General features: G+C 35.9%; 1 protein-coding gene across 3 annotated transcripts in view; it reads right to left on the reverse strand.

The window, feature by feature from the left end:
• The window catches only part of PPM1B (protein phosphatase, Mg2+/Mn2+ dependent 1B), an 80,890-nt gene that overhangs the window by 16,943 nt on the left and 38,776 nt on the right, over nt 1–25,171 (reverse strand). For 2 of the 3 annotated variants that reach the window (XM_057557941.1, XM_057557940.1), the window contains exons 2-3: nt 16,198–17,057; nt 1,786–1,903 (exon numbers count right to left, since the gene is read on the reverse strand). In XM_057557941.1, coding sequence (XP_057413924.1) covers nt 1,786–1,903; nt 16,198–17,043 — 964 coding nt within the window. In that variant the 5' untranslated portion in view covers nt 17,044–17,057. The remainder of the gene's footprint in view (nt 1–1,785; nt 1,904–16,197; nt 17,058–25,171) is intronic. The other variant, XM_057557942.1, reaches the window with a different exon arrangement.

Raw genomic sequence — 25,171 nt, forward strand, 5'->3', positions numbered from 1 at the left:
GTTTGCTGAGGACATAGGCACCATACCAGGTACTTTAAGTTATCTCATTTATTATTAAAACAAACTGTATGGTTGGTGTTTTTACCTTTAGTTCACAATAAAGAAATGGGAGCCTTAAGAGATCAGGCAAGTTGGTTGAGATCATATAACAAGTAACTGACCAAATTTTAGAGTTCTTCCCAAAATGAAAACTATCTAGTTTCTTCTTTGTGAATGAAGAAATAGGACAATAAGAAAATTCAATAGATAGCTAGTGGGAAGCAGCCACATAGCACAGGGAGATCAGCTCGGTGCTTTGTGACCACCTAGAGGGGTGGGATAGAGAGGCTGGGAGGGAGGGAGTTGCAAGAGGGAAGAGATATGGGAACATGTTTATATGTATAACTGATTCACTTTGTTATAAAGCAGAAACTAACACACCATTGTAAAGCAATTGTACTCCAATAAAGATGTTTAAAAAAAAAAAAAAAAAAAGAAAATCCTTCTTGCCTTCTGATAAATTTGAGCCAGCAATCCCCCACCCAAATACACTAGACCTTTTAGAAAACATGTATTATTAAAAACGCCTATAAACAGCTCCTCTTAATAATTATGATATTATCAACAGGAATAAGAGTGCCTCTGACATTGTCTTCAAAGTGTTCCCACATGTTTCTTATCTTTCCATTACCCTGAAAACAGAACTCACTGACAATTCAGAGCTGAAGAAATTGCAGACCAACAAAAACAAAACCTTTATGCACCTTTGTTTATGGTGTGTGGCTAGATAGCTGTAAAGCTAGAAAAGATAAATCTCCCCCCGCTCTCCAAATCTGCAAGAGAAGGTAGTTTTCCTTTGGTAATTACACATTTGAAATTGCAAATTTTTGTATTTCAAAACTATTACCAATTACTATAGCTACTGTTCATCTAAAACATGACTTGTAATAGGCCAAATCTGACAAGCCGACCACAACATAATCATTAATTATATCATTCAAGTGTACTATTAAAAAATAATAATAATCAAGCCATAAAGGTGTTAGGAAAAAATATAGGTCAATATGTAACACTGAACTCTGCTCAATATTATGTAACAACCTAAATGGGAAAAGAATTTGAAAAAGAATAGATACATGCACATGTGTAACTGAATCACTTTGCTGTATGCCTGAAACTATCACAACACTGTTAATCAACTATACTCCAATATAAAATAAAAAGTTAAAAATATATAAAACAAAATTTTACATTTTGTTCAAAAAAAAAAAAATGTAACCGTGAATTGAGGAAAGAACTTTGTTAAGAATGACATCAAGGCAAAATAAATAAATAAATAAGACTGATATAATATAACTTCATAAAAAGTAATTTTATATCTAAAAAGCAGCACATATAAAATCAAAATGAAGTATTAAGTTGGAGATCCTGTCATAGACTCTAACATGTATTCTCTCTCAGGGTAACCACTAAATGAATATTTAAAAGAATGTATAACTGATAAGCAAATGCAGCGATGAAATGGAATAAAAAATACCGATTAACCCAAAAGGGAAGGAAGGAGAAAAAAGGGAAAAGAACAGATGGAACATATGTAAACAAGTAAGATAACAGATTTAAACCCAAACAAATTAGCAAATTATGTTGAAGATAAAGAGACTAGGTTTTCCTCTCCCTCATTCCTGAATAATAATGGATTTTTAGTCCAAAAGCTGCAGGAAATTTTAAAAGAACTATTTGATAAACAAGGAATAATAATTTTCCTTTCCTTCTAAAAAAAAAAAAAAAAAAAAGCATCTTTCTTACCTTCCACCCGTGATTCCAAGTACTTATCCAACTCTGAGTCTTTTCTCATTGCTTCATCTGAGACCTTGGGGGCATTTGAAAAGCAAACTAGTACAATACTCATGTTATCTCGACTTCCCTGTATATTAAAAAAAGAAAAAGAAAAATTATACTTCAATAGTCTATCAACTGTCTATTATTTACTTCAAAACAGATTTAATTACATTAAGCAATTACTTATTTAATCATCTAGAATGTACACCTTCAACACATTCATTTTCATTCCAAAGAACTATTTGAAGCACACCCTGAAGAAACAAGGACTCCAGGTATGCACAGATCATAATTATTTTATGACTTTTGATTCCGTGTACCTTTTCTTATCCACCACCATTCCACAACCTGAGAAATGAAGATATCTTCACATATATTAAATCTTCTAAAAACTTTGTTTCCCACTCAAGATTGCATATTCCCAAAGTGACTTAAGCCCAAAATGCATCCTCCCAAAGAAATATACATTTTTTTCCTAGCTAATTAACCTGCATCAGAGCCGTGCTACTGAAACTCTATTGAACTGACGTGGCTGAAAATTGTTGATCATTAGGATACCCAAGACACTAAAATGAACAAGCAGAGAAGAAAAGTTAAACTGGAAACTCTTCTGAGGGTACAGTATCAAACAATCAAACTGAGATACACTGTAGTCAGATGTAATAACTTATGAAGAAATGACATCAGACTGTTACACAGAATTACAGTGTCAGGATTTGTAGAGAGCAGCTAAAACTGCTAATTTAAGAACAAATTTTACTGCTGCCTTTTTAATCACACCATCACAAAAGGAAAAGGAAACAGAATATATACTACTCTATTACCACGAGACTACAAGCAATAAATTTAAAACATTTTCTCACTACTTTTCTGATCGGTATATTACTTTTATTGAGTTTTTTTAGAAAAGAATGAAACTGTTCTTGGAATAGTGATTTTTTTAACTCCCTTTTTAAAATTTTATTCACCACTCTAAAAAACTAAGTCAATGACAGTGGGATTTGCCAACCCAAGTGAAAAGAGCCAAGGCCACATCCATGCTAGTCTAGTCTTTTCAGTCATCATGGCCAGAATCTAGGCAGGCATTGTTTGGTTAAGACTCATCACCTTTTTGGGACCCACATGACATAGCCAAAGATAGGCAGGTCTTGAAAAACTTCTGCCACAATCTCCTAAAACTCAGTGGAGCAAAGTTTGAAGGCACTAAAGGCTGGGTCTTAAGAAGGCTTCAAAAAGAGTAACTCTCTGCACAGAATTCTTATGCTTTAGTAGAAAGAATCATGATGAGTATATAACCCAGTTCTCAATATCTGGAAAAAGAATTAGGATTTCCAAATTGGCCCAAAGGATTTTACTCCTTAATGAAACCCACCAAAACTTGCATAATGACTTAATATTAGAAATACTACATTGGCTACATGAAAAAATATATATATATATATGAAGATATACACACACATTTCCCACATATACACCCTATGGTTCCAAACAGCAATACATTCCACAGGAATCAGGATTTACCATATAAATTCAGGTCAGGCAAAATCTTTATACCACAGATATTCAAGAATCAAGCATCACTTGAATGTCAATGATTTTTTTTAAAGCAATTTTATGAATAAACAGAATTCACACCTTACATTTTTAGAGATCCAGTTTCTTCTAACCATTCTCTATTTTGATAACAACAGCATGAGCATTGTTTAGCCCATTCCTAATCAATCAATCTATCTATCTATATAATTTCCATTAGATTTTTATAAGTTATAAAACATACATCTTATCATTTGGAAAATTAACTAAAAGATAGTTTCAAGAAGTTTAAGTACCCAAAGATATTTAAAGGAAATAATTTAGATTAACATCTTGGCACGTGTGATTTCAATGATGGTGTTTCTATTTCTACATAAAGATGATTTTCCCCTAAACACAAAGTATGAGTGTGTTTCAGTAATTTTTATACAGCAATTGAAAAAGATCCTTCCCTTTATGCCTCTTCAGTTTTCTAGAGATAAATCATCCTTGCATATTCAGTATAAATTTTCTGTAAATTCCAGAAATGAAATATGATTAAAAAAAAACTAAATCAAGTTGAACAACTAAGGCAATTAGCCAGATGTTTAAAACTGATTATTTCAGCCCCTTTTCATTTTTTAATTTTGACAATAGCACAGCAGTAGTACTCTAAGGAATCAGAGCTTTAATAGACAGTTATAGATCAAAGTAGCCAGTGCCCCTGCTATAAGCAAGGGTATCTAAAATTAATCATTAAATAATTTGATGCTGTTAGCTTTAAAGTTGAATGCTGCATGGTTACAAAGAAGTGTTCTGGATCAAGTCTTAACACAGCACATGAAATAGGTTGTGAACAGAATCTCTAACACTACCAAAGTTAGTAAATGAGTATCTGATAAGTGAACCATAAATATTCCTCATTTTTTAACCTGTAGCTCACTGTAGTTATCTCATTTACACAGAGCTCAAAAACCAGCCAAACTTAAGGAATAGCCCAAATTTTCAGCCATCCATGAAAGATGAAGCCTATCATTACTTCCTTTCAAGAATACTCAATTCTCCCACCATTTCTTTATTGCTTGAACCTATATTTCCCTTCATACAAATCTACCTCTGTTTCATAACCATCATCAATAGAACTAAAATTTATTGAGGACTGTAAACCAGATACTGTTCAGGCACTTGCCAAAAGCTTTACTCTCAGCAACTCCATGAAGAAGATATTATTACCTCTATTTTATAAGATGAACAAACCCAGGCTTTGCACTAAGTGGCAGAGCATAATTCAAAACCCAGTTGTCTGGTTCCAAAGCCTATGTTCTAATATCAAACCCATGGTTCTAAACAGTGTGCCAAGAAGCCCCAGGATGCCACAGTGCACTCACAGAGATATTTTAAATGGAGGGGGGAGGAAGACGACACAGTGATACTCAACATCTGTGGACACCCCACAAACTAGCTCAAGGTAGTTCACACTTTTAACATTAGACAGCACTATATTCCTCTCAATGACATCCTATTTTTCCAAAGCTGGGGTTCTGGGACTTACTGTGATTAAAAAGCAAGTCCTCATAAAAATCAATGTGATACAGGAAACAAGTGTGACAGTGCCTAATGATTCCAAGGTTTGAGAAGTTGTGCAGTGTCCAACAGGTGCACACATCTCATCAGTATGTAACTGTAGTTTTTAAAAGAATGAAATAAAACGTTTTTTCAATGTATGTGTATTATTTAATTATTTTGTATACTCATTAAGTTTGGCTCTAACTACTTAATACTCGTAACTATTAGGTATTAATATGGCTAAGTAGCACTGTAAAAAAACTTACTGAGATACTCAAGACACCATCAACAAAGAAAGTTGGGGAGGGGGGGCTTCCCTGGTGGCACAGTGGTTGAGAGTCTGCCTGCCAATGCAGGGGACGCGGGTTCGAGCCCTGGTCTGGGAGGATCCCACATGCCGTGGAGCAACTGGGCCCGTGAGCCACAATTACTGAGCCTGCGCATCTGGAGCCTGTGCTCCACAGCAAGAGAGGCCGCGATGGTGAGAGGCCCGCGCACCGCGATGAGGAGTGGCCCCCGCTTGCCGCAACTGGAGAGAGCCCTTGCACGGAAACGAGGACCCAACACAGCTAAAAGTGAATAATAAATAAATAAATAATAAAAATAAAGGAAGTCCTTTTTTAAAAAAAAAAGTTGGGGGATTTCTACACTACGTATACTGTATTTTTACATTCTTCTCTTCAAAAAACCCAGCCACACCCCACTCTAATATTATCTATGTCTACTTTTAAAGTAGCATTATTTATGATCATATTTTCTGAAAACTATAGTGGAAAAACTCCTGAATTCATCAGGGCTAAACAATTATTTTGGGGGGTATACAATTTAAGTACATTTTCCATGTTTTATCAATAATTTGGATTGAAATTGCCTTTGGAAAATGTTATTAATTTCCCCCTAACTTAATCCAACTATCAGGTATTATATCTCATGTTTTAAAATAAATAAGCTTCTAATAGGTGATATATAAATTGAATTAAGGGAAATCAAATTGTATTTTAAAAAAACAACTTAAAGGAATATTGACTTTTATGATTTAAGAAAAACAAAGCAGGTGGCAAAGTAACATGCATAGCATGATCCATTTCTGTAAAAAGCAAAAAACAAAAACAGGAAAGAAGAGGCCCTGAACCAAGATGGCGGAGTAGAAGGACGTGCTCTCACTCCCTCTTGCGAGAACACCAGAATCTCAACTAGCTGCTGGACAATCATCAACAGGAAGACACTGGAATTCACCAAAAAAGATACCCCACATCCAAAGACAAAGGAGAAGCCACAATGAGATGGTAGGAGGGGCGCAATCACAGCAAAATCAAATCCCGTAACCGCTGGGTGGGTGACTCACAGACTGGAGAACACTTATACTACAGAAGTCCACTCACTGGAGTGAAGGTTCTGAGCTCCATGTCAGGCTTCCCAACCTGGCGGTCCGGCAACGGAAGGAGGAATTCCTAGAGAATCAGACTTTGAAGGCTAGAGGGATTTGATTGCAGGACTTTGACAGGACTGGAGGAAACAGAGACTCCACTCTTGGAGGGCACACACAAAGTAGTTTGTGCATGGGGACCCAGGCGAAGGAGCAGGGACCCCAGGGGAGACTGAACCAGACCTACCTGCTAGTGTTGGCGGGTCTCCTGCAAAGGCGGGGGTGGCTGTGGCTCACCATGGGGACAAGGACACTGGCAGCAGAAGTTCTGGGAAGTACTCCTTGGTGTGAGCCCTCCCAGAGTCTGCCATTAGCCCCACCAAACAGCCCAGGTAGGCTCCAGTGTTTGGTTGCCTCTAGCCAAACAACCAACAGGGAGGCAACCCAGCCCCACCCATCAGCAGTCAAACAGATGAAAGTTTTACTGAGCTCTGCCCACCAGACAACAGTCAGCTCTACCCACCACCAGTCCTTCCCATCAGGAAACTTGCACAAGCCTCTTAGATAGCCTCATCCACCAGAGGGCAGACAGCAGAACCAAGAAGAACTACAATCCTGCAGCCTGTGGACCAAAAACCACATTCACAGAAAGATAGACAAGATGAAAACGCAGAGGGCTATGTACCAGATGAAGATAAACTCCCAGAAAAAGAACTAAATGAAATGGAGATAGGCATCCTTCTAGAAAAAGAATTCAGAATAATGATAGTGAAGATGATCCAGGACCTCGGAAAAAGAATGGAGGCAAAGATCAAGAAGATGCAAGAAATGTTTAACAAAGACTTAAATTAAAGAACAAACAAACAGAGATGAACAATACAATAACTGAAATGAAAACTACACTAGAAGGAATCAATAGCAGAATAACTGAGGCAGAAGAACAGATAAGTGACCTGGAAGACAGAATGGTGGAATTCACTGCTGCAGAACAGACTAAAGAAAAAAGAATGAAAAGAAATGAAGACAGCCTAAGAGACCTCTGGGACAACATCAAATGCAACAATATTTGCATCATGGGGGTCCCAGAAGGAGAAGAGAGAGAGAAAGGACCAGAGAAAATATTTGAAGAGATTATAATCGAAAACTTCCCTAACTTGGGAAAGGAAATAGCCACCCAAGTCTACGAAGCGCAGAGTCCTGTACAGGATAAATCCAAGGAGAAACACACCAAGACACATAGTAATCAAACTGGAAAAAATTAAAGACAAAGAAAAATTATTGAAAGCAGCAAGGGAAAAATGACAAATAACATACAAGGGAACTCCCATAGGTTAACAGCTGATTTCTCAGCAGAAACTCTACAAGCCAGAAGGGAGTGGCATGGTATACTTAAAGTGATGAAAGGAAAGAACCTACAACCAAGATTACTCTACCCAGCAAGGATCTCATTCAGATTCGATGGAGAAATCAAAAGCTTTACAGACTAGCAAAAGCTAAGAGAATTCAGCACCACCAAACCAGCTCTACAACAAATGCTAAAGGAACTTCTCTACGTGGGAAACACAACAGAAGAAAAGGACGTACAAAAACAAACCCAAAACAATTCAGAAAATGGTCATAGGAACATACATATCAATAATTACCTTAAACGTGAATGGATTAAATGCTCCAACCAAAAGACACAGGCTTCCTGAATGGATACAAAAACAAGACCCATACATATGCTGTCTACAAGAGACCCACTTCACACTGAGGGGATGGAAAAAGATATTCCATACAAATGGAAATCAAAAGAAAGCTAGAGTAGCAATACTCATATCAGGTAAGATAGACTTTAAAATAAAGAATGTTACAAGAGACAAGGAAGGACACTACATAATGATCAAAGGATCAATCCAAGAAGAAGATATTAACAATTATAAATATATATGCACCCAACATAGGAGCAACTCAATACATAAGGCAACTGCTAACAGCTCTGTAAGAGGAAATCAACAGTAACACAATAATAGTGGGGGACTTTAACACCTCACTTACACCAATGGACAGATCATCCAAAATGAAAATAAATAAGGAAACAGAAGCTTTAAATGACACAACAGACCAGAAAGATTTAATTGCTATTTATAGGACATTCCATCCAGAAACAGCAGATTACACTTTCTTCTCAAGTGCACATGGAACATTCTCCAGGATAGATCACATCTTGGGTCACAAATAAAGCCTCACTAAATTTAAGAAAATTGGAATCATTATCAAGCATCTTTTCCGACCACAACGCTATGATATTAGAAATGAATTACAGGGGAAAAGACGTAAAAAACACAAACACATGGAGGCTAAACAATACTTTACTAAATAACCAAGAGGGCACTGAAGAAATCAAAGAGGAAATCAAAAAAACCTAGAGACAAATGACAATAAAAACAAGATGATCCAAAACCTATGGGATGCAGCAAAACCAGTTCTAAAGAGGGAAGTTTATAGCTATACAAGCCTACATTCAAGAAACAAGAATAATTGCAAATAAACAATCTAACTTTACACCTAAAGGAACTAGAGAAAGAAGAACAAACAAAACCCAAAGTTAGCAGAAGGAAAGAAATCATAAAGATCAGAGCAGAAATAAAGGAAATAGAAACAAAGAAAACAATAGCAAATAAAACTAAAAGCTGGTTCTTTGAGAAGAGAAACAAAATTGATAAGCCATTAGCCAGACTCATCAAGAAAAAGAGGGAGAGGACTCAAATCAATAAAATTAGAAATGAAAAAAGAGAAGTTACAACAGACACCGCAGAAATACAAAGCATCCTAAGAGACTACTACAAGCAACTGTATGTCAATAAAATAGACAACCTGGAAGAAATGGACAAATTCTTAGAAAGGTATAACCTTCCAAGACTGAACCAGGAAGAAACAGAAAATATGAACAGACCAATCACAAGTAATGAAATTGAAACTGTGATTAAAAATCTTCCAACAAACAAAAGTCCAGGACCAGATGACTTCACAGGTGAATTCTATCAAACATTTAGAGAAGAGCTAACACCCATCCTACTCAAACTCTTCCAAAAAAATTGCAGAGGAAGGAACACTCGCAAACTCATTCTACGAGGACACCATCACCCTGATACCAAAACCAGACAGAGATACTACAAAAAAAGAAAATTACAGACCAATATCACTGATGAACATAGATGCAAAAATCCTCAACAAAATACTAGCAAACAGAATCCAACAACACATTAAAAGAATCATACACCATGATCAAGTGGGATTTATCCCAGGGATGCAAGGATTCTTCAATATACGCAAATCAATCAATGTGATACACCATATTAACAAACTGAAGAAGAAAAACCATATGATCATCCAATAGATGGAGGAAAAGCTTTTGACAAAATTCAACACCCGTTTATGATAATAACTCTCCAAAAAGTGGGCATAGAGGGAACCTACCTCAACAAAATAAAGGCCATATATGACAAACCCACAGCAAACATCATTCTCAATGGTGAAAAACTGAAAGCATTTCCTCTAAGATCAGGAACAAAACAAGGATGTCCACTCTCACCACTATTATTCAACAGTTTTGGAAGTCCTGGCCACGGCCATCAGAGAAGAAAAAGAAATAAAAGGAATACAAATTGGAAAAGAAGAAGTAAAACAGTCACTGTTTGCAGATGACATGATACTATACATAGAGAATCCTAAAGATGCCACCAGGAAACTACTAGAGCTAATCAATGAATTTGGTAACGTTGCAGGATACAAAATTAATGCACAGAAATCTCTTGCATTCCTATACACTAATGATGAAAAATCTGAAAGAGAAATTATGGAAACACTCCCATTTACCATTGCAACAAAAAGAATAAAATACCTAGGAATAAACCTACCTAGGGAGACAAAAGACCTGTATGCAGAAAACTATGAGTCACTGATGAAAGAAATTAAAGATGATAACAACAGATGGAGAGATATACCATGTTCTTGGATTGGAAGAATCAATATTGTGAAAATGACTATACTACCCTAAGCAATCTACAGATTCAATGCAATCCCTATCAAATCACCAATGGCACTTTTTACGGAACTAGAACCAAAAATCTTAAAATTTGTATGGAGACACAAAAGACCCCAAATAGCCAAAGCAGTCTTGAGGGAAAAAAACGGAGCTGGAGGAATCAGACTCCCTGACTTCAGACTATACTACAAGGCTACAGTAATCAAGACAATATGGTACAGACACAAAAACAGAAACACAGATCAATGGAACAAGATAGAAAGCCCAGAGATAAACCCACGCACCTATGGTCAACTAATCTATGACAAAGGAGGCAAGGATATACAATGGAGAAAAGACAGTCTCTTCAATAAGTGGTGCTGGGTAAACTGGACAGCTACATGTAAAAGAATGAAATTAGAACACTCCCTAACACCATACACAAAAATAAACTCAAAATGGATTCGAGACCTAAATGTAAGACCGGACACTATAAAACTCTTAGAGGAAAACATAGGAAGAACACTCTTTGACATAAATCACAGCAAGATCTTTTTTGATCCACCTCCTAGAGTAATGGAAATAAAAACAAAAATAAACAAATGGGACCTAATGAAACTTCAAAGCTTTTGCACAGCAAAGGAAACCATAAACAAGACGAAAAGATAACCGCAGAATGGGAGAAAATATTTGCAAACGAATCAACGGACAAAGGATTAACCTCCAAAATATATAAACAGCTCATGCAGTCAATATTAAAAAAACAAACAACCCAATCCAAAAATGGGCAGAAGACCTAAATAGACATTTCTCCAAAGAAGACATACAGATGGCCAAGAAGCACATGAAAAGATGCTCAACATCACTAATTATTAGAGAAATGCAAATCAAAACTACAGTGAGGTATCACTTCACACTGGTTAGAATGGGCATCATCAGAAAATCTACAAACAACAAATGCTGGAGAGTGTGTGGAGAAAAGGGAACCCTCCAGCACTGTTGGTGCGAATGTAAATTGATACAGCCACTATGGAGAACAGTATGGAGGTTCCTTAAAAAACTAAAAATAGAATTACCATATGACCCAGCAATCCCACTACTGGGCATATACCCAGAGAAAACCATAATTCAAAAAGACACATGTACCCCAGTGTTCATTGCAGTTCTATGTACAATAGCCAGGTCATGGAAGCAACCTAAATGTCCATCGACAGACGAATGGATAAAGCAGATGTGGTACATATATACAATGGAATATTACTCAGCCATAAAAAGGAACGAAATTGGGTCATTTGTTGAGATGTGGATGGATCTAGAGACTGTCATACAGAGTGAAATACGTCAGAAAGAGAAAAACAAATATCGTATATTAACACATATATGTGGAACCTAGAAAAATGGTACAGATGAACCGGTTTGCAGGGCAGAAATTGAGACACAGATGTAGAGAACAAACGTATGGACACCAAGGGGGGGAGCAGCGGGGGTGGGGTGGGGGTGTGATGAATTGGGCGATTGGGATTGACAGGTATACACTGATGTGTATAAAACTGATGACTAATAAGGACCTGCTGTATAAGAAAATAAATAAAATTGAAAAGTTTTTTTAAAAAAAGGAAAGAAAACCATGTTTTTATACTTCTATTTGTATGAATAAACACAGAGAATTATTTGGAAGGATATATAGCAAACTGTAAACAGTGGTTACTTAAGGGGAATGAGACTGACAAGGAGGGACATAAAGATTAATAACTTTACTTCAAACATCATTGCAGTTGTTTAAAAAATTTTAATCTTATAATTATTGAAAAAAGAAAAGGAAAGTCTTAATGTTTCCCTTAGGAAAAAATTTTTCATCAAATCCTCTGGGAAAGTTTGGCGACATATATACAAAACTTAAGTCAGAAAACTTGGATTCTAGACTCTGCTTCAAAACTCACCAAATATCTGACTTACAGCTTTTCTTTCTTCCTTTCTTTTTTTTCTTAAAGTCTTTTAATGACAAACCTCCATTTCCTTACTTGCAAACTGGAAATTAAAATTTTTATTTTGTTCACCTGAGAAGGTTACTATGAGGATAAATAAAATGAGTGTGATCTATAAGTTATGAAAGGCTATGCAAACAGCTGTCACATATTCTATGTGACCTGAAATTAGTTAGCATAAACACCACGAATGCTAGCAGCACTGGCAGTAAAATGGGAAAGCTGCTTTCTTAGGGACCATTCTTCCCTAGAGTTAATCATCGAAATAGGGTAATACCTGACCAGAGTCATGCAACACTTGTAGCTTCATACTGTTAAACAGCAACTCTGAAAAATGACTGTCTTTAACAATAATAATGCTAACTACCTTTTATGGTTGTTGTGAAAATTAAATAAATTAAAATATGTGTAAAGTGCTTAAAGTATACTGCATTTGGCTCATAAAAAGCAATTTTTTGATACTATTGTGATTTTGACGGTTATCATAATTTCCCAAGAGTTCATGAGTTAACATATAAATGTCTCTGTAAACTATTAGGGAATGACAAACGTTAGAAGTGCTAGAAAATTTTAACACTTAATTAATTTATTTATTTTTTATTTTATTTTATTTATTTATTTTTTGGTTGCGCCATGCAGCTTGCGGGATCTTAGTTCCCCGATCAGGGATCGAACCCGGGGCCTGGCAGTTAAAGTGCCAAGTCATAACCACTGGACCGCCAGGGAATTCCCAACACTTAATTTAAATCTATTATCAGGAAAATATCTTAAAAACACCTACTTAAAACATCTACTTAAAAACCGGATCTACTCTATCTTTTCTCTTAAAGCAGCTAACACCTGGACCTAGAGATTGTCATACTAAGTGAAGTGAGTCAGACAGAGAAAGACAGATATCATATGATAGCACTTATATGTGGAATCTTAATAAATGGTACAAATGAACCTATTTACAAAACAGAAATTGAGGCACAGATGTAGAAAACAAACTTACAGTTACCACGGGGGAAAGGTGGAATGGAGGGATAAATTGGGAGATTGGGACTGACATATACACACTACTATATATAAAATAGATAACTAATAAGGACCTACTGTATAGCACAGGGAACTCTTCTTAATACTCTATAATGATCTATATGGGAAAAGAATCTAAAAAAGAGTGGAGATATATATATATATATATGTATAACTGATTCACTCTGCTGTACAGCAGAAACTAACAACACTGTTAAATCAACTATACTCCAATAAAAAAATTAAAAATTTTTTTAAAAAAATAAATTTACTCCACCATTAAAAAAAAAAAAAAGCAGCTAACACCTACTGAGCAATTGCTAAGTGCTAGCACTGGTCTACCTGCTTTCCATGGATTTCAAAATTTAAATTCAATCTTTCAGACTAAATTCAAAGCAATCATATGTTCTATTTTAATCCTATTGTTTTATAATATTGCTAACCCTTGGTTTTACAATACAAACAAGTGGAATGACAAAATTATGGAGTCAGAAAAACAGGAATGGATAAGAAGCTTATCTAATTCCATAAGTAGCATGTGGCAGTTCAAAAAATTCATGACTGTTGTGTTTCAACACAAAACAGCTAACTAAGCTTCTCAAAACTGATTTCAATTTAAATGCAACTTCATTCAAAGGAACTATGATGGTCAACGTCATTCAACTAAATTAAATGAAAAGGTTGGTGTTCCAACCCCTTGTCCCTGTATAACTACCATTTACCATTTCTGGGATTCTGGGATTCTGCCTAGAATCTTTTAACACCATCAACAAAAAAATTTAATCAATTTAAACTGACGAAACCTATCAAATGAAGATATACCACCAGAATCATTCAAACCCCATTCAGAAGGGTTGGGTCAAAATTCCTGAAAACATCCTTTCAATGGAAGGGAGAGTGCAGTTTATCCATAATATAAACTTCTTTCTTTACTCCAAATTACAGATCTAATAGATTTCTGGCTATTCCCTCAAAACTACATGACACTCTGCTATGCAACCATGAAAAATGATTTTGATAGATACATACAGACATGGAGATCTTTCTACAGTATATTGTTGAATGAAAAAGTAGACCACAGAATAACAAATATAATGATCTCATTTTTATAAAAATATACACATTCAGAGGCAGGCAAAAAAGACTGAAAAAATAAATACCGCAATTATGAAGATAGCCCACTTAGGTGGGTGGCAAAATTTTTGAGTGTTTCTTTGCATATTCTGTATTATATAAATTTAAAAAAAATATATATATATATATATATATTCTGTATTATCTGGCTTGCTTTTCAATAACTTTTTTTTTTTTTTTAATAATCGGGAAAATGCTGTTTTCACTTCCTAGTTAGGCAAAAACATATGCTTGCTTTTGTCTCAAAAAGCTGCAGGTCAGACTCTCTCCATATAGAGTCCGAGGAGATAGACATCTTTAGAACCACTTACTATTCCAGCACTGACAACCATCAATATTTCTGTACTTAATTCATCTAGAGAAGCAAAAAGGATACAATACAAAAACAAACAAACAAAAAACAGAAGAGCTAGAGATACCATCATTAAAATCCTTTCAGAAAAAAGCTGGAAACACCAGCCCTTATATTTTCTCTTTTTGAAGTTGTCTCTTCCCATTCTATGGAAAAGAAGTAGATACTTCAACAAAACCTGGGCATTTCCACAGACTCAGAGAGCCTTTGAAAAACTTTTTGGCTATGCCTGTATCTTCCACAGCATCTTACATGGTGAGGAAGTAGAGTGGCTCTAATCTAGACAGAGTAAGTAAGGCAAAACCTTTGTATCACATAACCAAAGGTTGGTTTTGTCTTGATAGCTTTTCAGAGTCATAGAATACTTACATATTTTAGGCACTGGCCAGATAACTCAAATTTTAATTGACTGCTATGTAGACGCTGTCAAAAACCCACCTGAAACTACTGAACATTTTAAAGACATCCAAGGAAACTGCTAATTATCTGTTAGTCTGGATTTTCCTCCCTATTATTGTATCAAGTTAAGATTCATAAAATATTGCAAATGTAAATTAAACTTTTGTGTTCCAAAGGAATTCTTAACAAGACTGCACTTTATATTAGTCTTCGGTTTTTTAGTCAGTAATGACAAAAACATCTATATGAAAAGAATTTTGATTATCTCCTCTAAAAATATTATCTACCATGTCATACATTATTTATATAGAGTCACATGTAAATTCCTTTTAGATTTTATGCTAGGAAAAAGCTTCTTTTACTACAGAATAAGAAATATACAACTCTTACTTCAGTTTTTGTCTTCGCTGCTAGTGGGCTCAGAACTAAATTACAAAACTTTACTTAGTCTAGGCTTCTGATGTATCTTCCAATACTATGTGGCTCTTGATCTTTTGTATATCTAATATAGAATCATACCCTCTCTACATGTTTTTTTATGAAACTGCTGCATAGTCAGGCATTAGACAGCTATTGCCAGGAGTTCCCTGGTGGCCTAGTGGTTAGGATTCTGGGCTTTCACTACCGGGGCCTGGGTTCAATTCCTGGTCGGGGAACTGAGATCCCACAAGCCGCACGGCGCAGCCCCCCCCCAAAAAAAAAAAAAAAAAAGATGGCTACTGCCAATGTTGAGAATTTTAATCAAAAGTCACAATTGTGTATAGATGCCTCTGCCACAACAAAAAGTCATAAATTATTTAAATGACAACATGCCACAAATTTATTAAACTTAATTTGCAAATTAGAAGATTAAGACAAATGAGGATGGCAACCAAAAAAAAAAAAAAGATTTCATTTCTGGTGAAGAAAATAATTTTTAAATATATAGGTCTTCCCTAAAGAAAATACTAAAAGCTTTAAAACTAAGTTTGCTTAATTTTACTTACCGTGTCTTTTCAAAATTAATAGGGCATTTTAATTATAACAAAAAAGACTTACATACCTTATGCAAACAAGTGTCCACTACCCAATTGCACACATTTTCCAGGTCATCAGATACCTCAAGCCTAGATTTAACAAATTCACAGAGCTCCTCATTACTCATAACATCCCAGATCCCATCACAAGCCAAGATGATAAATTCATCCTCTTCTGCTCTTAAAATTTCATAAACCTCAGGCTCTGGAGAAACAAGTTGTTCTGTTGGGCCCTTGCCATCAACACACTTGTAATCATAGTCCCCCAGAGCACGAGACACTGCTAATGAACCATTAACACGCTGTATCATTACGCTGCCTCCTGCATTTTGGATTCGCTCTTTCTCCCTTGGGTTGCAAGGTTTGTGATCTTGGGTAGAAAAGCAGACTTGTCCATTCCTATACAGAACAGCCCGTGAATCACCACAGTTGATGAAGTAGATATGCTTAGGTGAAATCATAACTCCCACTGCAGTTGAACCGCTCCTGTCCATGCCATTTCTGAGATCTGAAAAGTTACGCATGTATTCATCAATTTTCAAAAAGCCAGTTCTGATACCATTCTTGACGTTTTCCACTGAAGGCTCAAGAGCAGATCCTGATTTTCCAGCTGCCCTAAAGTCTTCATTATTAGTGATGTGTTCTAATAAGTGTGTTGAGCAGTAATTTGCTACTCGGGATCCAGCGTGACCATCATAAACTGCAAAAAACGACCAGTCTTCCAAGCCGTGAGGAATACCTACAACAGCTGTGTGTGCATCTTCCATTTCCACTCTCCATCCTTGCATGCTACTCAGGCCGTAACGTAAACCATTCCCAGCACCATGAGCATTATGTTTCTCAGTTTTGGGTTTATCCAAAAATGCACCCATGTTTAGTAATGAATCTGAAAGGAAAAAAAAAATGTAGGTGTTACATGTTTAAATTTGATACAGCATTTATCTACAATATTTCATCTATTTTCTAGTAACTCCTGATCAAGTATATTTTTCAGTATTATCAAAATTTACTGGAACAACAACAAAAAAGAAACCAAGAAAATTTCCCCGTATACCCTTCTTCTAGAATAGTAGTTTCTCAATCCTAGCGCATTAGAGTCTCGGGGGATGGGACCCAGATATCAATATCTTTTTAAAAATGCCTCTCTGAAAAAAAAAAAAAAATGCCTCTGGTGATTTGTCCATGCAGCAAGTTGAGAACCACCATTCTAGGAGAAAGGAAACCAAGAAACAAAACCTGGTTAAGTTTTGTTTTGTTTTTTAAATTCCATTTATAAGATAACTCTAGGGTTCAATATATAAGACGCAGGAGTGAGAATATTCAGAACGATGCAACATCTTGTTCAATCTACTAAGGTAGAAAAGTATGCTAACATATTTTAGAAAAACTTCCAAAAGCAAGTGCTGTAATCAAGTATTTTCCCCCCAGTAATCCTGAAGACAACCCCCCAAATTAATTAAAACATAAAATCTCAGTTTTATAAACATGTGATTTTACTTAGGTTTTACTGCACGTCAAATAAAAAACTTTACTTCGATTGACTGAAGCCCATTAACCCATAAAAACAAATATAACTTTAATGATGTGCTAAAGAACATACTACTTAATATTGCCGTGTTTCACAATCCATGAAGTAGCATTAAGACAGCTTTCACTCAGTGCTGGCTGACAAAGACTTAAAGCCCGCAGAGAGAACTGTAAAGTACCACTATGCATCACCCTCCCTCTCAGCTTTACTATTACTTTAGAATAAAGCTCTTCCAATTTCAAATGACTTGGACTGGAACAGTGGGGATGAGAATGCCTGGTACGTTTTCCACATACAATCCTGGCCCTAACACTTGCCAGCTGTGTGACCTTGAGTTTCCTAGTCACTGGTACCTCAAATTCCTTCTCTGTCAAATGGGAATAATAACAATAGCACCTACACCTGACAGGGTTGCAGTGAAGAATGAGTTAACATCTAGTGCTCAGAATAGTTCCTGAGACACAGTAAACACCACAAAATGTCTGCTGTTATTATCTGCTCAAAATGCAAATTCCATGGCCCTATCCCCACACCAATTTTTTTTTTTCCAGTAGATCTTGGAAGGGATCTTCAAAAAAGCATGCTGGTGACTAAAGAATCACATTTTGAGACACACTAGTCTAGATCAACTGACTTTCATTTGGATCTAGGTATCTTTGTGAGATATCTTTTTCAGCTGTAACCATTACCTAACTTTACAATAAAACTAAATATTCCTATTCCTAAAAACCCAATGAACCACCATATATAATACTTATAAATTACAGCAATTTTATAACTTTTCATGAGTTATATATAATACTGTACTAATAAATTACAAACACAAATATTTATAAAAAGGAATTTTGGAAGGACAAGATTTTACTCAGACCTAAAAATTAATTTCATTCAAGTACAACAAAAAATTATATTTTGTATTGAGAACAATGTAATAGAATATGCTTATTTGTTAGCACATTGGTTTGATATTTTGATACAATGATTTGAAAGCCTAGTTCTAAGCACATTTTAATTTAGATTGTTTTTAATGCTTACTTCACCTGAAAAAAAAAAACCCTTATAAAGATACCTAAACGCAAATGAAACTGAATTGTTGACTGTATTTATCACCCACTCTTCAATCCCAACTACCAATTATAAAAAAAATTTGTTGTCATTTCCCTTATCTTGATGTTCTTCGAATTAAGGTTCTGCTGTTTCACATTTCAAGAAATGGGCTCAAAATTCACAAGAGTTCCTCATTTAGAAGAGTTTTAAAAGTAGTTTGGAAATTCCTATTTCCAAATTTGTTTTTAATTTAGGGATAAAGAGAGAAGGAAGGAGGGGTCTTCAATAGAAAGCTGTAGGAGACCCTAAGAATCAAAGGGAGCCTGGAACGCCAGCTTGGAAAACCATCAGGAAACAGAGGAGCCCTGAGGCTGGGCAGCCAAACACTGTGAAAGTTACACGAAGAACAGCCTTGCCTGCTGCTGCAGTGATCTCTACCTTCCGTCTAATTCCTTTCTGAAAGTCACTTGCTCAAGATTCAAAGTTTGGGAAACAGGTATCTAAGTGTCTAATTGACTGAGCTTCGGTCACCAGCACACCTATTGGCTGTAACTAGGATTGCATTCTTTCACAAATTAGTAAAATTTTTTTTACGTTCAATATTGATCTCATTTTGAAGTTAGGGTTGTCCCATAATGATTTAATTCTTTAAACATCATGAAATATCATACATATTTTATATAATGTATACACACAGCTAAAGAGTACTAAAACTACCATACAGTTTAAGAAATAGAACATTATCAAGACCACTGAAGCCTCCTATTATCCTGAATTTTATAATTAGTATTTCTTCTAGTTTAACCATATTCATGTGTGGTTGTTTAGTTTTATATGTTTGACACCTTACACTGATGTAAATTACAGTATGTTTTACTCTAGTACTTTTTTTTTCCAGCTCAACACTGTATTTCATTTACATTGATGCACAGAGCTGTAGTTCATTCACTATATGCCACTGTATGTTTGTACCACAATTTTTATCCATTCCACTTTCAATGAGTTATTTCTCATTTTTTTAAGTATAAAACAGTGCTGTTTTGAACAATCGTGGTGCACATGTGTGAGTTTTCCTAGAACATATACCTAAATTCCCAAGTGTTTAAAGTTTATATAGATGATCTTTTTTCCCCAACAAAAATCACAAAACAAACCATCTCCAAACATTTGTTTCTCAACTGTTCTTTTGCTAACACTACTTTCTTTAAAACAATTACTTTCTTAGTAAGTAAGCTTCATCTTGAATGGCATGATTAAGAGTGTATTTTCTTTTATCCAAAAATATCTGCATAGGAATTAGCAATTACTATTTTAAGTTCTCTAACTCTTCAAAAGCAAAAAACTTTGCTATGAGATATTCATCAAAACTCTACGTGGCAGACTGTACCTTCTTGGTCATTTCTCATTTCATTCACAGTAAGCCCTCAGTATCAGCTGGTTCCGCATCCTCAGATTCAACCAACCACAAGTCGAAAATACCCAGGGAAAAAAAATTCCAGAAAGTTCCAAAAAGCAAAACTTGAATTTGCCTTGCACCAGCAAGTTGTACATGGGATTTATATTGTATTAGGTAATCTAAAGATGATTTAAAGTATATGGGGAGGTTGTGCATAGGTTATATGCAAATACCACACCATTTTATATAGGGGACTTGAGCGTCTGCATATTTTGGCATCACCACTGTAAATAGCTCACTGAATTTTAAAGTTAAAGGTCTTGTTTTTATAAAATTAACTACACTGATGACACCCTAATAGCTCTGAACTCCTGGTTCAATTTCTTTGCTGCAGTAATTTTCCTATGAATGTTGCAGTGAACGACTTTCACCTTAAGTGACTATGATTTTTCTTCCAAAAAAGGTTATCTTTATTAAAGAAGCATTTACTGTTGAGAATATACATTTGTCTAGCATCTCTTTGCTTTTACTCTTCACTCCCCCCCAAAAACAGACTTTACTACTGAAACAAAACTTACCAAATACTAAGAGGAAAGTATGTTACAAACACCTATATTTTAGTCAATCTTAAATCTCCCATGTGTAATTGTTCTCATACTGGTTTCTTCAACTTGGCAATGATTACTACATGTTTCAAAGGCATGTGATGACAAAGGAATGTATTTTAATTTTTGGCCATGTATTCTACGTATTATTTCAGTCATTTTGACCAAGGCAGGAAAAACTAGTGTTTCCCCAGTGGTATGCTTTGTCTTTTACTACTCAACAAGAAACCTCAAAGGGCCTTGTAAACATTTATAATTAAATTTAGTGAAATTTTGTAGTTACTCTATTGAATACTGTATGGCTCTATCAAACACCTCTGGGGGGGGGGGACTCATAAAGGTTAGTTTTTACCCTCAGAATGCAATTTTTTAAATGTCTTGCTAATTTGCTATGATTTTATGCTATGGTTTAGCCATATGTCAAGCACACTATACACTTAGCCAAGCTATGGTTTCAACAACAGTAAATAGAGATCCACATTTCAAATCACCTTTGACAATCTCAAATTTTGAGAGGTTGATATTTGAGATCTGATTATATTATAGGTTTTGCCCCATAATAAGAGCCCATACTGGGATTAGGAGTTCTAACATTTTTTACACTGTGTGCTTGTATGTGCTCTATTATAATTAAAATCAATCTAATGTTTTGATAGGCATCTTTTACAGTCACTTGCTCATTTTTTGAAGACTGTTTAGTTAAAACTAGATCACATGGAGGGACTTTCCTGGGGGCTCAGTGGTTGGGAGTCCACCTGCCAACGCAGGGGACACAGGTTCGAGCCCTGGTCCGGGAAGATCCCACATGCCGCGGAGCTGCTAAGCCCGTGTGCCACAACTACTGAGCCTGCGTTCTAGAGCCCGCGAGCCACAACTACTGAGCCCGGGTGCTGCAACTACTGAAGCCTGCGCCCCTGGAGCCTGTGCTCCACAACAAGAGAAGCCACCACAATGAGAAGCCCGCGCACCGCAACAAAGAGTAGCCCCAGCTCACCGCAACTAGAGAAAGCCCGTGCGCAGCAACAAAGACCCAATGCAGCCAAAAGACAAATTAAAAAAACAAAAACAAAAAACTAGATCACATGGAAATCAATGTAATCACAAGTAAACTTCAGTGTGATACAGCAATGAATACAAGTGAGGAAGTAAAAATTCTACCGTTCCTTAGGATCTCTCACCAGCCCATTTGACATACTAACAGTGTGGGGAAGCCAGTATCAATCACTATATTAAATGTAATTTGCCTTTTTCAAGATGAAAGACAATAAACAAAGGTTCTAATCTTTAAAAAAATAATACTGATGGATGGTCCTGCATACTCCCTGTAGAGACCACTTGATCTATACAACTCTGTGGGCCTAAGAGGTTTTACAAGACTGAGAGAGAATATATGCATAGCAAGCATTGTCTAAAGACTGAATGAGCAATATTCTCTGCACATCTGTCTTTTTCCATTGCCTTCTTTGAGATAAATACATTACTGAACTCAGAGCAGCATAATGTTATTATTTATTTGCTTAATCAATGGAACACAGTAATTGTACTATAAAGTAAGCACCTGAGAAATGGTATTTTTAAAGGAGTTATACATGGAAGACTGGGGACTACTGGCTGTCTTTTTTATTTAAGTAATTTGCTATAATCACTTTAAGTAATCACATTTTTAATAATCACTTAAAAGGTTTCACATGTGTGTATATATTATATAGCATTCAATTCTGGGCTGATTCTAAAATTTTTCGTTCATAATCAGTGCATAAAATACAACAATAAATCATACATACTTGTATTTGCCATAGGAATACCTTAAACGTACTTTAACCACAGTACATTAGACACTCACTCAAGCATTTTCTGACTGCCTACTACCTGCCAGGCACTGTATTAAGTACTAGGAATAAGATGCCCCCATCCCTAAAGGAATGTATAGCCTGGTGGAAGATAAAGACCAGTGCACAGGTTTTGAAGGCACACTGTGATACAGGGGCTATAATGGGATAAATATAGGTATGCCAAGAAGAGGTATCAAAAAAGTCTTAGGTAGTTAAAATTTTTCCAAAGGAAGAAGCCTAAGCTGGGACCTAAAAGGTGGAAGTGGGAGAAGGAAATAGCCAGCATATACAAAGACCAGAAGAAGAGTAAGAGGCACAATTAATTTGGTATGGTTGGGGGGGTGGTGGTGGTGGTGGTGGTGGTGGTGGTGGTGGTGGTGGTGGTGGTGGTGGTGGTGGTGGTGGTGGTGGTGGGTGTGTGTGTGTGTGTGTGTGTGTGTGTGTGTGTGTGTGTGTGTGTGTGTGTGTATATACACATGAGCATTTCAAGGAGCAAAGCAGAAGCACTGAAATTCTAATAACATTATTTCCTACTGAGATGTCCATTGTCTACTTATCTTAGAATCACAGATTTGGGAACTCAAAGATGTGTCATGCCCTTCTTGCTTAAGCAAGTAGCAAACCAAACTGATAATAACTGCTTTTCACTGAGAAGAACAAATCTGGAAAAAAGTTCTAGAGGCCTTAAAATTTAGATGGGTAGATTTAGAGTTGACATTTTTTTCTGGAATAAGCCTCCACATTAAAAAACTCTGATACCTTTGAGTTTGCTTACAAACCAACTCTGAAAGGGGGTGAGGGAAGAGGGTGGGCAATCTTTACACATAACAAGCCAAAATTTGGTTAAACGAAACTTAAAGGGCTGTTTAAATACTCAAATTGAAATATTACTATAATGTTCAAAATAAGGTCAAATACATGCAAAAGCACACACTAAGATACTAACACTACTCATCACCAAATAAAACATTTTCAAAACTGAGTATTAGGTTCCCGTTTTCTAAACCCCTCTTTAGCTCACTCAAAGTCATCTCTACTCCTTAAATCAAATGATCCATATAACAGAGGCTTTTTTCTCCCTTTCCCCCTAAACATATCTAGGGAATAGAACTTCATCTAAAGAAGTGGATTCATAGTTGCTGGAGAAGAACAAAAGCTAATCTCAACTTACAAAACACCCGATTTCCTGGATAAAACTCTCTACTATGCCTAAAAACATTAAACATAGTGCACTTGGCTAATAATTTATTTTGATGATAAACTGACAAAGAACAAGAAAAATTATCTGAAGCATTGTGTTTTAAAAATTCTTTTGAATTTAAAGTTCTAGTTCCCTTGCCTTTGCTGGCAGATTGGCTGATTTGTTCTCATCAATCAAGTAAGAGGGACCAACTTACTTCAAAGCTGTCCTCAGTTTACAATCTAGCCACCTATATTACGTATTTATAAACAAAACTGACAGCACAGTAGGAAACAATAATAGGTCCTCAAAGACTATAGCTTCATTTTTTCAAATAACAAGTAACTTAGAAATATAAAGGTGAAGGAAAAAACACTTATTGTACTGAACATTTGTACTAACTGATTCTAATATAGTCTAAAATCAAAAGCAGGGCTGTTTTGTCTACCATAATTTAGACAATGAATTATTTATAAAATTGTGCCCTCCTTCCTTAACTTCCTCCCATCCTTGCAGTTACATCCTTCCTGAAATGTCAGATTTGGGTCCTATCTTTCCCAGAAATCCTTTCCTCCATGGTGCTCTACTAAACTTCATTAACACTTAGTTCTTTACCATCCACTTAGCACATGCTACTCTGCATAATTAATGGTCCTTCTGTGTATACCTATTTCCCAAAATAGTAATTTGTTTCTTTATTTTCCTGCCAAAACAAATACTAAATAAGTGTTGGAAGATTTTTTTAAATTAGTTTGACAGAAGTGGTTTAACAAAGCAACATTTCCATCCCCAATAAATGTGATAAATTTCTTATGTGGCCTTTACCCTAAGTCCATACACCCCCTAGAACTGGAGTAGATTCCATAAAGAAAATAGAGACATTCCTTACATTACCGAAAAGAGAAAGGACTAAAGCCAAAAAAAAAAAACCAAATCCCTGAACTCATCACTCCTGTGTTATAGAAGACTCTCATTCTCTCAAAGGAAGACTTCCAGGGAGGACAGCATCCAGGAGTGGAATCTGGAATAACGGATGCTTAAATGGTGTCCACCACATGAAGGCAATCCAAGAATTATAGCATACGAATGACGCTGTACGCAGGCTAGGCATAGACTAGATTATGTATTTGGCTATTGTGCTCTATGTTTATTTCCCCTTGGATTTCCTCTACCTTTAATAAAGTTTAAAAGTTCTTATCTCAATTATCTCATGTCAAATTAAGTAGGAAAAGTCTCATGTCCATGTTCTAGAGAGGGCACTGAAGGTAAATTGAATGCTCTCTGCCTCAGTCAATATTGAGGGGCAATAGTAAAAAGGGACAGAGTCTCCCGAAGGGGAGAAAAATTCTGGCTTAAGAAAAAGAGCTGGGAATGAGAGGACTGACCACTACTTGCTTGGACCTGGATTTTTT

The sequence above is a fragment of the Balaenoptera acutorostrata genome, chromosome 12 (genome assembly GCF_949987535.1).
Source record: "Balaenoptera acutorostrata chromosome 12, mBalAcu1.1, whole genome shotgun sequence".
Taxonomy (NCBI): domain Eukaryota; kingdom Metazoa; phylum Chordata; class Mammalia; order Artiodactyla; family Balaenopteridae; genus Balaenoptera; species Balaenoptera acutorostrata.